Below are 13,578 nucleotides of genomic sequence, written 5' to 3' on the forward strand. Positions count from 1 at the left end.
TTTGAAACAATTGTTTCTACGTGATCTCACTGCCTGCCATATACCTTCTTGTGAACTATAGGTGTGAAATTAGGGTTGCACTTCTATAGTGGCCATATCTGTGAATTGCTACAGATTATTCCACCATATAGCTTCTGTCACTTTAGTAACGGACCTCTACAATCAAGGCAAGTTGCTCAGTAGGTTGTTTGAATAAGCTGTACTGCATGTCTTATAGGATAGATTTTGATAAGTGACAGATATGAAAAACAAATTTTTGTTTTAAGGTGAATAAAAGAATAGCTACGAATGTTAGCAAAGATCAATACACAACAGTCACCTGGTAATTTTCCAAAGTTTTAAGGAAAAAACAAAAGTTGAAATTAAAATGAAACAAAAGTCAAAAAAGAATCTTTTTCTAAATATTTTTTTACTTTGCTTGAGTGCTAATCTCCATTGTTACGGTTTAGCCGGGACCTCAACCTTTTCTTAAGTGCACAGTAATCTCTTGCAGTTCACAGGGGTTAGGAGCACAGGACCCAAAGAATACAAAAATCCGTGAATACGTTTTGGGCCCATTATTACTGTATATTCTAGGTTTATTGCATAAAGCTGCAAGAAATGCAAAATAAAATGGTTGCTGCACAAGCAAATAACGCGCGTAAGACTTGCTGCAAGGACTGTGTCCTCTAGACAAAGTGCATAGCGTTTTATACTATTTAAATTATAATAAATTTGTGCATATATTTATGGTAGTAAATAAAAACAAAGATTAATATTACAGATACAAAAGAAATCCAACCAAACATTAAGTACAAAATGATAAACACTGATGACACAGTCCAGTTTTGCAGATGCACATGATGGCGATGTAGTTTTGAAATTAAATACCCTGTGAACAGCAACCAAAAAGTTACATAAAGTTTTGTCCTACTGTGAAGATTTGTAGAAGTTGGGAGTGCTCCCAGACAATGGCATTTTTCAACCCATACAAATTCACACAAACAAGCGGGCACAGGACAACAGCATGGATAAAAAAAAAACTGTAATCTGATAGGTGTAATTGTAACCCAATTGTGCAGTGAAGCATTCAAAGAAAGACACCACTGATTATGATCCTGCAGGCTTGTTATGGCTCACTTTTAAAGCCAGTGTCCTCATCTTTCACCCAAGTTTGCGGTTTTCTGCAATAGCCCACAAAACTTGCAAAATAATTTCCATTTAATTATTGATGACAAACCTGTGAATTGATGGATCCGCAAATCATAAACCCGTAAATCTCAAGGAATGAGGATGTTTGATAATGTTTTTACATTGTTGTTTCATATTTGGTATTATAAATGACATTTTTGATATTTCTAAATTATATATTTATAATGGATAGAGGAAGGAGGAAAAGGAAACCTGGTGGTGGAATGGCGAAGTACAGGAGAGTATATAGGGGAAGAGAATGGCGAAGAAGAAGTGGGATAGTCAGAGAGATGCAGAAAGTAGACAAGAGTACAAGGATATAAGGCACAAGGTGAAGAGAGAGGTGGTGAAAGCTAAAGAAAAGGTGTATGATGAGTTGTATGAGAGGTTGGACACTAAGGAGTGAGAAATAGACCTGTACTAATTGGCTAGACAGAGGGACCAAGCTGGGAAAAATGTGCAGCAGGTTAAGGTGATAAAGGATAAAGATAGAAACATACTCACAAGCGAGCAGGGTGTATTGAGAAGGTGGAAATAGTACTTTTAGAGGCTGATGAATGAAGAGAACGAGAGAGAGAAGTGGTTGGATGATGTGGAGACAGTGAATCAGGAAGTGCAACGGATTAGCAAGGAGGAGGTAAGGACTGCTATGAAGAGGATTAAGAATGGAAAGGCCACTGATCCAGATGACATACCCGAGGAAGCATGGAGGTGTTTAGGAGAGATGGCAGTGGAGTTTTTAACCAGATTGTTTAATGGAATCTTGGAAAGTGAGAGGATGCCTGAGGAGTGGAGAAGAAGTTTACTGGTACCAATTTTTAAGAATAAGGGGGATATGCAGAGCTGTAGTAACTACAGGGGAATAAAATTGATGAGCCACAGCATGAAGTTATGGGAAAGAGTAGTGGAAGCTCGGTTAAGGAGGCAGGTGATAATTAGTGATCAGCAGTATGGTTTCATGCTAGGAAAGAGCACAACAGATGCAATGTCTACTCTGAGGGTGTTGATGGAGAAGTATAGAGAAGCCCAGAAGGATTTCCATTGTGTCTTTGTGGACCTGGAGAAAGCATATGACAGGGTGCCTCGAGAGGAGTTGTGGTATTGTATGAGGAAGTTGGGAGGGGCAGAGAAGTATGTAAGAGTTGTACAGGATATGTACGAGGGAAGTGTGACAGTGGTAAAGTCTGCAGTAGGAGTGACGGATTCATTCAACGTTGAGGTGGAATTATATCAGGGATTGGCTCTGAGCCCTTTCTTATTTGCAATGGTGATGGACAGGTTGACAGATGAGATTAGACAGGAGTCCCCATGGACTATGATGTTTGCTGATGACATTGTGATCTGTAGCGATAGTAGGTTGAGGAGACCCTGGAGACGTTGAGATATGCTCTAGAGTTCATGAACTCATGAACCTCCTGGACTCTTTTGACTTGAGACAGCTCGTTAATCAGCCTACACATAAAGCAGGTCATACGTTAGACTTAGTAATTACCAAAGGACTAAATGTTGATGTAAAGCAGGTCATTGATATTGGTCTATCAGACCATTTTCTTTTACTATTTAATATAGACAGAATGATAGAAAACATTCATGAGAAGCATATTGTTAAAAAACGCTTCTTTGATTCATCAGCAGCTTTAAAACTTACAAACATTCTAAGCAATCAGTCCGTTTATAGTGCCAACTATAATAGTGAGGATAATGTAAACAGTAAGGTGGAAAAACTTAATACTAAAGTGAGAGCTGCTGTTGACACAGTTGCACCTGAAAAGACAGTTAAAAAATCTTCTAGCATTGTTATACCATGGAAGACCCAAACAGTGTCTGATTTAAAGAGAACATCCCATAGAGCTGAGCGTAAATGGAGAAAAACTAAACTAACTATCCACTATGAAATATTGAAGGTTAAAATAACAGAATACAATAACACAGTCCCTGCGGTGGGTTGGCACCCTGCCCAGGATTGGTTCCTGCCTTGTGCCCTGTGTTGGCTGGGATTGGCTCCAGCAGACCCCCATGACCCTGTGTTCGGATTCAGTGGGTTGGAAAATGGATGGATGGATAACACAGTCCATCTTGAGAGGCGCTGCTATTTCTCTAAGATTATAAATAACAATGCTAGTAATCCCAGAGTCTTATTCTCTACGATTGATTGTCTGCTAAACCCAGGTAACGCAAAGGAATGCCTCCAAAATACTTCCAGTAAAACTTGTGAGGCTATTTCTGTATTTTTCAATCAAAAAATTAATATTAGAAATAACATAGTATATCTCCCCAACACTGCGGATCCTCCTAAGCAACCCAGTATTCCGTTATAAACAAATTAAATTCTTTCACCAGGATAGATTTACCTGATTTACATAGAATAATTTTTCAACTGAAACCCTCCACCTGCGTCGTTGACCCAATACCAACAAGTTTTTTTCAAAGAATTATCGGCCGTGCTAATTGATAATATTCTTGACATAGTAAATTTGTTATTAGATACGGGGGTCTTCCCAGACTGTCTTAAGACTGCTGTAGTTAAACTCCTACTCAAGAAAAATAATCTTGACCCCTCTGCTTTTGAAAATTTTAGACCCATCTCTAACCTGCCCTTCTTAAGTAAAATTCTAGAGAAGGCAGTCATTATGCAGCTAAATGACCACCTCAATAAACATTCTATTCTTGATAAATTTCAGTCAGGTTTTAGAACAAATCACAGCAAAGAAACTGCACTCGATAAAGTAGTAAATGACTTGCGGGTAAATGCAGAAAGAGGCCATTTATCTGTTTATAAATATTTAATAATTTATAAATTATATATGTATATAATTAATAAATTATATTTATTTATATTTTATTATATATAAAATCTATTTATTTTATTATTTATCATTTATCCTCCTAGATCTAAGTGCTGCATTTGACACCATTGATCACAACATTCTTAGAAATCGACTTAGTAAATGGGTGGGCCTCTCTGGCAGTGTCTTAAATTGGTTTGAATCCTACCTGGCAGGGAGAAAATTCTTTGCTAGTTGTGGTAATTACAACTCAAAGACACATGATATCCTATATGGTGTTCCACAAGGCTCTATCCTGAGTCTGCTGCTCTTCTCAATCTACATGCTTCCGTTAGGTCAGATTATCTCGGGGCATCCAAAGACATGCAGGTTAGGTGGATTGGCGATTCTAAATTGGCCCTAGTGTGTGCTTGGTGTGTGTGTGTGTGTGTGTGTCCTGCAGTGGGTTGGCATCCTGCCCGGGATTGGTTCCTGCCTTGTGCCCTGTGTTGGCTGGGATTGGCTCCAGCAGACCCCTGTGACCCTGTGTTCGGATTCAGCGGGTTGGAAAATGGATGGATAACGTGAGTTACCACAGCTATGCTGATGACACGCAACTGTATTTATCAATAGCACCTGATGACCCTGATTCTCTTGATTCACTAACACAATATCTTACTTGTATTTATGAATGGATGAATATTAATTTTCTCAAGCTAAATAAAGAGAAAACTGAAATTTTAGTGACTGGCAATAATGGATACAATGAGGTTATTAGAAATAAACTCAATGCATTAGGAATAAAAGTCAAGACCGAGGTAAAAAACTTAGGGGTAACTGTTGACTGTAACCTGAATTTTAAATCACATATTAATCTGATCACTAGGACAGCATTTTTTCACTTAAGAAACAAAGCAAAAGTTAGACCTCTTATATCACTGAAAGATGCTGAGAAACTAGTTCACGCTTTTGTTTTCAGTCGACAATATTACTGTAGGGCAGCACGGTGGCACAGTGGGCAGCGCTGCTGCCTCGCAGTTGGGAGACCTGGGGACCTGGGTTCACTTCCCGGGTCCTCCCTGCATGGAGTTTGCATGTTCTCCCCGTGTCTGCGTGGGTTTCCTCCGGGCACTCCGGTTTCCTCCCACAGTCCAAAGACATGCAGGTTAGGTGGATTGGCGATTCTAAATTGGCCCTAGTGTGTGTTTGTGTGTGTCCTGTGGTGGGTTGGCACCCTGCCCGGGATTGGTTCCTGCTTTGTGCCCTGTGTTGGCTGGGATTGGCTCCAGCAGACCCACGTGACCCTGTGTTCGGATTTAGCGGGTTGGATAATGGATGGATGGATGGATGGATAATGGATGGATGGATATTACTGTAATGCACTCCTCTCAGAACTACCCAAAAAAGACATAAATCGTTTGCAACTAGTGCAGAATGCAGCTGCTAGAATCCTAACTAGGAAAAGAAAATCCGTGCACATTTCTCCAGTTTTTATGTCACTACACTGGTTACCTGTGTCATTCAGAATTGACTTTAAAATACTGTTTATGGTTTATAAAGCCTTAAATAATCTCGCTCCATCTTATATATTGGAATGTCTGACATCTTATATTCCAAATTGTAACCTTAGATCCTCAAATGAGTGTCTGCTTAGAATTCCAAGAGCAAAACTTAAAAGAAGAGGTGAGGCGGCCTTCTGCTGTTATGCACCTAAAATCTGGAATAGCCTGCCAGGCTAATACTGTGGAGCGCTTCAAAAAACTGCTGAAAACACATTACTTTAACATGGCCTTCTCATAACTTCACTTTAATTTAATCTTGATACTCTGTATATTCAGTTCATTATAATAACTATTCATGGTGGCTCTAAAATCCGTACTAACCCCTACTCTCTCATCCATTTTTTTTCCCGGTTTTCTGTGGTGGCGACCTGCGCCTCCACCACCTAATCAAAGCACCATGATGTTCCTACATTGATGGATTAAAAGCCAGAAGTCTACATGACCATCATCATTAAGTCCTTCCATGAGAACCCTAAATACAAAGAGGACTGTTCATTTATGTTAGGTAGAATGCTCAGAGGGGGCTGGGTGGTCTCATGGTCTGGAACCCCTGCAGATTTAATTTTTTTTCTCTAGCCGTCTGGAGTTTTTTTGTTTTTTCTGTCCTCCCTGGCCATTGGACCTTATTCTTATTATATGTTAATTAATGTTGTTTTATTTTAATTCTTACTTTGTCTTTTATTTTTCTTTTCTTCATCATGTAAAGCCCTTTGAGCTACATTATTTGTATGAAAATGTGCTATATACAGTAAATAAATGAGTTGGCAAAGGTGGATCACTTTAAATACTTGGGATCAACAGTACAGAGTAATAGGGATTTTGGCAGAGAGGTGAAAAAGAGAGTGTAGGCAGGGTGGAATGGGTGAAGAAGAATGTCAGGAGTAATTTGTGACAAACAGTTATCAGCAAGAGTGAAAGGGAAGATCTACATGACGGTAGTGAGACCAGCTTTTTTATATGGGTTGGAGACGGTGGCACTGACCAGAAAGCAGGAGACAGAGGTGGTAGAGTTAAAGATGCTAAGGTTTACATTGGGTGTGACAAGGATGGACGTGACTAGAAATGAGTACATTAGAGGGTCAGCTCAGGTTGGACGGTTGGGAGACAAATGAGAGAGGCGAGATTGCATTGGTTTGGACATGTGCATAGAAGAGATGCTGGGTATATTGGGAGGATAAGGATGCTAAAGATAGAGCTGCCAGGAAAGAGAAGAAAAGGAAGGCCTAAGAGAAGGTTTATGGATGTGGTGAGAGAAGACATGCAGGCGATGGGTGTAACAGAGCAAGATACAGAGGACGGGAAGATATGGGAAAAGATGATCCGCTGTGGCAACCCCTGACGGGAGCAGCCGAAAAAAGAAGAAGATTTTATGGATTGTGAAAAAAATGTGCAAGATGTCTAAGCAAAAAGCAATGATGAATAATACAGGCATCACACCAAAGATAACAATCACAAAACGTCTGTTGAGATACTTTTTGGAAATATAAACAGCTAATTAGGAAGTTTAAAACTTGATCTAAAACAGTATAGCTACAATGTTACAATTTCTCAATTTTTGGCTGTGTGTGTGAAAAATGAACACTAAGTAAAGGAATGAAATGAAAAATTGATGCTTTTGAAGAATGGTGCTACAGACAAATTTGACGAATAAGCTGGAAAAACAAGGTAACTAACGAGGACGTATTACTCAGAATGAAAACCAAACAAACCTCTACTAATAGATTTAACACAAAGAAAGATGCAGTATGCTGGACATGTGATGAGGGGATCATGGACAGTTAAAAAAAGCAAAGAAAGGCCAAGAGAATCTTGTTAGATGAAATCAGGGAAAGATCAGGAATAAAGAAAACTACAAAGAAATAAAGATGGTATCTTAGAACCATTACAGTCAACTTTGATTGAGGGCAACACCTGATGATGAAGATGAACCAAACAGAATCAAAGAAAACAATTAAAATGAAACATAAAAAAGATAATGTCACACATATGTTAGGCCTCTGTGTGTAGTGAAGCTGTTTTATAGATATTTTAGTACAGTAAATTACTAGTATGTCTTCTTTACTATTTTTAACTCCAAAAAGTTTAAACCTCTAAACATAGCACGGTTACAGTAATAAATAAGCTCACCATTGGTTGACAGAAGGAAGTGGGCAGCATTCTGCTGTGGTAGCCACCTTATCTTGTTGATCTTCTCCTCGATTTCTAGACTCTTCAGGTAATCGAACTCGGGCTCATGGCTCTGGAAGGTACTATAAACATTGTACTCCCCTTGGCAGTTTGGCTCATTTTTACTCTACAAACAAGAAAGAAGGATTTTTTTGAGTTTCCATGCACATCTCTTTCACATCAGTTAGTTTTACCAAGCACTCCCCATGCAAAGAAACTTGTGTTCTAGTCCTTATAGTAATTTTTTAAAAGTGCATGGCATTACATGAATGAATTTTAAAATATGCACAGTGATACTGATAAATATTTTTCTCACACTTGTGATAATAAATTTGCTTTCTTCCTTATACCACGACAAGAATGGAAGGTCAGTTCTGGAAATCCCTGCTTAAGTGTTTACCTTTCAGTATCCTTCAGGTTTAAATACAAGTGGATGATTTCACTCCCCTTTTTTGCAAAATTGCTGTTACTCCATAGACTGTGATTAAAAGAGACACACCTTATTATTCCCTGTATATCTCCTTCAGATGGCAGCCAGAGTGCGACTGAGTTGTATTAATATATTCCTATGTTTTTTCTTTTCTTATTTTCCTAGTATGACCTAACTGCTATTTAGACCATCTACAACAGCTAGAAAAGGACCTCGCAGTGTACAGGAGAAATGGCATTATCATTGATAGAACATGCATCAGTGACATTACTGCCTGCCATAAAGCAAATTGTATGTTACATAGGGAGTGTATTTGAGTCCAGTCAACTCAGCCACACCAGCTTTATCTTTTCCTTGGGACTGTTTAAACAGTTTGTCACAGGGTAGTCCAGTGAATACACAGTTAAATAAGTATTATAAAACATAATATCTATTAACACAGACATGATGTACAAAAAGGCCCAGAGCAAGCTCTTCTCTCTAAAGAGACACAAGTCCTTTAATTTATGAAACAAGCTGCTGGGAATGGTCTACTTGTCCACATTGGCTAGTGTTGTGTTCTTCACTGTGGGAATAACACAAGCTCAGGGGATGCCAAATGCCTGAATAAGCTGATCAGGAAGGTCAGCTGGATTATAGGACAGAGCCTGGACTCATAGAAGGCAGACATAGAAAAGAACATAATGCCAAAATTACAGGCCATTATGTCTAATTCTGCTCATCCTCTCCATGATGTATTAGTCTGGAGCAGCTTTAGTTACAGGCTCAATCCACCACAGCGTACTAAGAGGCACTACCGGGGCTCTTCTTTGTCCATACTGGTTGTATGGAATAAAAGTCTGTTATTGAATGGCAACCTGTTACCACCAGGATAGTGAGGGAGTGGATGCAGGAGACTGAAATGGCTCTGAATGACTGCTTCCAAAGAATAGACTGGGAAATGATGTTCAAGTCACATAGAGATGATTTTGAGGGACTCAGTCACTGTATCACAGACTATATTAACTTGTGTTTAGACACCGTAGTGTCCTCAAAAACAATGTGCAGTTCTCCAAACAACAAGCCCTGGATTACGAAGGAATTTAAAGGCTATGTTCACATTACCAGGCTGAACAGACTCAAATTCAATTTTTTGCATTAATGTGACACAAATCTATTTTTGCATTGTGTAGACACAGAAATTCATTATTTTCAAATCAGATCTGAGTCACTTTCATATGCAGTTCTAGATCGGATATGTATCCAATTCGCAGTCATGCAATATCTCTTGGTATAGCAGTGCCAGCAATAGCTGTAAAAACAGAAAAGCTAACCATGTGGATTTTTTCCACCTTCTCGACCAAATCATATTCAGCTGACCAACTATTTGCTCTGCTCCAGAGTGAAGTGCAATGCATACACTAACAGGTCCATTTTGTTTGTTTGAACGAACTTGCATGTTCATTCGGTTTTAATACCATGCATGAGTCGAATCACAAATCTGTAGTTTTTTACTGTTGGTGGCACAGATGACTTGTGCACAAATGTATCAATGTGTGCATGCTTGATGTTTCAGAGGGTATATGCATTCACATTTAAGTTAGATACAGGTCACTTATACTTATGAATGTGAACCATCAAGATAGGCAAATGCTACTTGAGCAAAAAATCACAATTGAGCAATGAAACTTGATGTGAATGTAGCCAAAAGACTCCTGAATGATAAGTGTTAACAATTAATGACAAAAGAGGCTCTTGAGGGCATACAGAGAATGATAAAGAAAAAGCTGAATCGAAGTAAAAATAGACAACAAGCTCAACCAGAATGACATGAAAGATGGACATAATTACTCACTCGACTCGAGCAAGGTCTTGGGTGCTAGAAGGGAGCATGAACAAAGCTAATGCAATGAACCATTTTTTTAACAGATTTTACCTCATTCCACCACCACCTTCAATGACCAGACTCCACACAGCAGCCCTACTGCACCAAAAACTCCAACCACCTTAACTGGTACAGCCAGTGATGTATCCACCTCTGACCATCAGTACGGGCTGTCCATTACTGACAACCAAATGAGGAGACAACTGTGCAGGCTGAAAACAGAAAAAAGCACCACGACCAGATGGAGTCAGTCCTTGAGTTGTTAAGACCTGTGTTGATCAAGTCTGTACTGTTCTCTATTACCTGTTCAGTTTGTCACTAAGTCTTCAGAAAATGTCAATGCTGTGGAAACATTCCTGTATTATTCCAGTTCCAAAGAAAGCAGGGACCTCTTCACCTCATGACTACAGACTAGGGGCTCTTATGTCCTACATCATGAAGAACTTTGAAAGGCTGGCCCTGGACTATATGAGCCCTCTTGTGAAAGACAATGCGGACAATTGCAATTTGCTTATCAGGAGAAGACTGAAGTGGAAGATACAGTTATCTATCTGCTACACAAGGCTTAATCTGACCTGGACAAACCTGGCAGCAATATGAGGATCATATTTTTTGATTTCTCCATTGTCTTCAATACTATGCAGCCACCCCTGTTTAGGGCAAAGTACAGGGATAGCCTGTGGTGTCCTGGATAATGGACTATCTATTTGGCAAACTACAGCGTATGAGGCTCAAGAACCATATCTATGATGTGGATGTGAGCAACACTGAAGCACCACAAGGAACAGTCCTTTCACCTTTTCTGTTCACGCAGTACACCTCAGACTATAAATATAACACCAGGTCTGTCACTTGTAGAAATTCTTAGATGATTCTGAACTAATGGGGTGTATTGATAAAGGGGATGGGACAGAGTATAGGACTCAGCTGCAGAACTTGGTGTAAAAAGGAATTGTCTTCAGCTTAATATCAGCAAAACCAAGGTACCATTTACTGACTTTTACTGACCGTACCAAAGCACCAAGTACTTTTATCCAATGTACTATTCAACAGAAATGTGTCAATAGACAATACTTGGGGGCTCTTTAATATCTAAGTGCATTTATAATATCTCACTGCGAATCACTTATCATTAGTTAAGTCGGATGTTTTTCTTCTGTTCTTTTTTTTTTAAATTTTTGCATGTAGTTGTGGAGTTGTTTTTTTTTTAGCTTATTATAATATTTTTATATTTCTTGAACTCCTGTAAAAAGCTAAATTTCCCATTGGGGACAAATAAAGTACTATCTATCTATCCATTCATTAATATCCCCTCACATTGTGTGAATCTTCATCCTAGCCTGTTATAACAGTCTTGTTGCAATAGGAACAATATTTTAATTATATCATTATTATATTATGCGTATATCAAACACATATCAATAGTTTGCACTTTCTGCATCTCCAAGAGAATATGCCTTTGGGGAGCAACATCTATCTCTCTTTTAGTGAAATGTAATACATAAATTTCACCAATAACATACATATCTTCCACAACATAGATTTAAAAAAGATAAAAAATCATAAATACCTAATTAAAGTAATGAATAAAATGCTCATTATGTATCTGTCGTTAAGTCCTAACTTCAGTGTTACTGAAGTTCACAACTACAGTACATATAGCACATCTTTGCTTGTCTAAATAGTGACTCCAAAGCAGCCAGCTGTTCCTGTCCCATTACCCACAAAGATCAGGAAGCAATTACACAGCAATTTTAAACCAACTAACAAGAGACATGATCGGTAGGCCAGCATAGCCAGAAATGATCTACAGCTGGGGCGATTCACAGGAGGAGCAGTGTGCTTTCCAAGTCACTGCAGTACATCAAAAGAGCCCTTCTTCCTAGGCAACAAAAAAAGAGGTCATCAATAAATGAATGCCATGACATCTGATCCAGCCATACATTTTCATCACTGCATGATAATTCAAAAATACCATGGCTTTTAACGAATACTTGTCAACTCAAATATCTCTCTCTCTGCCAATGTCTGCAAGGAGTCATGGCCAGCCTGGTCTATGATGTAGATACTCACCAACCAAAGCACACACAAACCAAATTTCTTCATAACCATAGTCAGGCAATTTCTACAGAGACTTCTAAAATAGTGTGTAGTTATTAATCAATAAAAAAACCTGCTAATTGAATACAAAACCAAACAAAAACTAAGCATATTGACAATGCACGACGTAACCTTTTTAAAACGGCAGCATCTTTAAATACTGCCAATGACTTACTACTGTATATTGTACTGCCAGCATTTAACAAGATAAGAAAAGAAATCTGACAAACAAGAGGAGACATTTAGTCCATCAAGATTGTTTATTTAGCTAATAGCTAAGATGTCCCAATATTTCATCAAGATACTTCTTAAAGGTTGTCAAGGATTCTGCTTCAACTACATGCTTTGGTAGTTTATTCCAGAGAGAGATGTAAATGATTAAATAATAAATACCATAAAATATCAACCTTCCCAAAGACAGTAAATGTGATTTGAATCCAGGACTCAGCAGTTGTAAAGCAGCATCTCTAACCAACTTACCAAAAGAGCTAATACTTGTTATGTTCATGTTGTCTAGCTACAGTATACTATAGGATACCTCCTATAGTATATACTGTAAGAGTATAATGCTCCTCATTATAAATTCAGGTTATGCATAAAGAGATTCTTTTAATGTATTTCCGATTTTTCTGCACCTGTTGGTGGAGGTCTCAACTGGCTGTGGAGACCCTTTCAGAATAACCAGAAGTGACGTCAGTTTTTAAAAGGGAGCACCATGGGTCAATATTGTTTTAAAGGACGGAACCTGCCAATGGATTTTAACTTTGTTTATATGTAATTATTTATTAATAGATTTTAACCTCCACATTACTAGTTTATGGACTCTTATTTTAATGATTTGCACTTTGTACTTGCGATTAAAGGCACTATTGCATTTTTCCACCACCTCTTGTTGGATTTTGTGTTCTTTTTGCTTGGCTCAACCTCGGTTCATGACTATACAGTAAATGGTCCCGGGTTTAAGGAACTAGGGCAGCTACAGTCAACCCGGACCATCACAAACAAAAAAACAGTTGATTAAAAAAATGTTTCTTTAAACAAAACCACTCTGTATATTGTCACTATGGTCAATGGAAAAACTGTTACGAGTGGCACAGTGCCATTATCACAAGTAATACTAGAGTAACACCAGTCTTCTGAGTGATACATTTTACACAAAACTACAACAAATGTATTTACAACAGAAAAGTACATTGTGGTATAATGTATATAACATTCTCAAACTTAATCCAATGCACAAGGCATGAGATGCCAGTCCAGCACATGGAATATGAGCACATGCAGTCACACTTGTGCACACACACTGTGGCCACATTACAGTTGTGATATAGCTGAACACATACATTTTAAGGATGTAGCAAGACAACTGAAGTACCTAGGAAAAAAAAAAGCCAAAAGACATTGCAAGAACAAGCAAGCTTAAGAAAGGTGGAGACTGGGCGTGGCATTTGAACCTAAACGCTGTGGGGCAACAGTACATACTACTGCACCACTCTGTCACCTATAACACACTTGAACCAT

General features: G+C 38.5%; 1 protein-coding gene across 2 annotated transcripts in view; it reads right to left on the reverse strand.

Annotated features, from left to right (window-relative positions):
- Positions 1 to 13,578, reverse strand: part of LOC114651844 (serine/threonine-protein phosphatase 2A 55 kDa regulatory subunit B gamma isoform) — a 265,474-nt gene that overhangs the window by 118,846 nt on the left and 133,050 nt on the right. For both annotated transcript variants that reach the window (XM_051928221.1, XM_028801862.2), the window contains one exon: positions 7,625 to 7,790. In XM_051928221.1, coding sequence (XP_051784181.1) covers positions 7,625 to 7,790 — 166 coding nt within the window. The remainder of the gene's footprint in view (positions 1 to 7,624; positions 7,791 to 13,578) is intronic.

Source organism: Erpetoichthys calabaricus, chromosome 5 (assembly GCF_900747795.2).
Source record: "Erpetoichthys calabaricus chromosome 5, fErpCal1.3, whole genome shotgun sequence".
Lineage (NCBI taxonomy): Eukaryota > Metazoa > Chordata > Cladistia > Polypteriformes > Polypteridae > Erpetoichthys > Erpetoichthys calabaricus.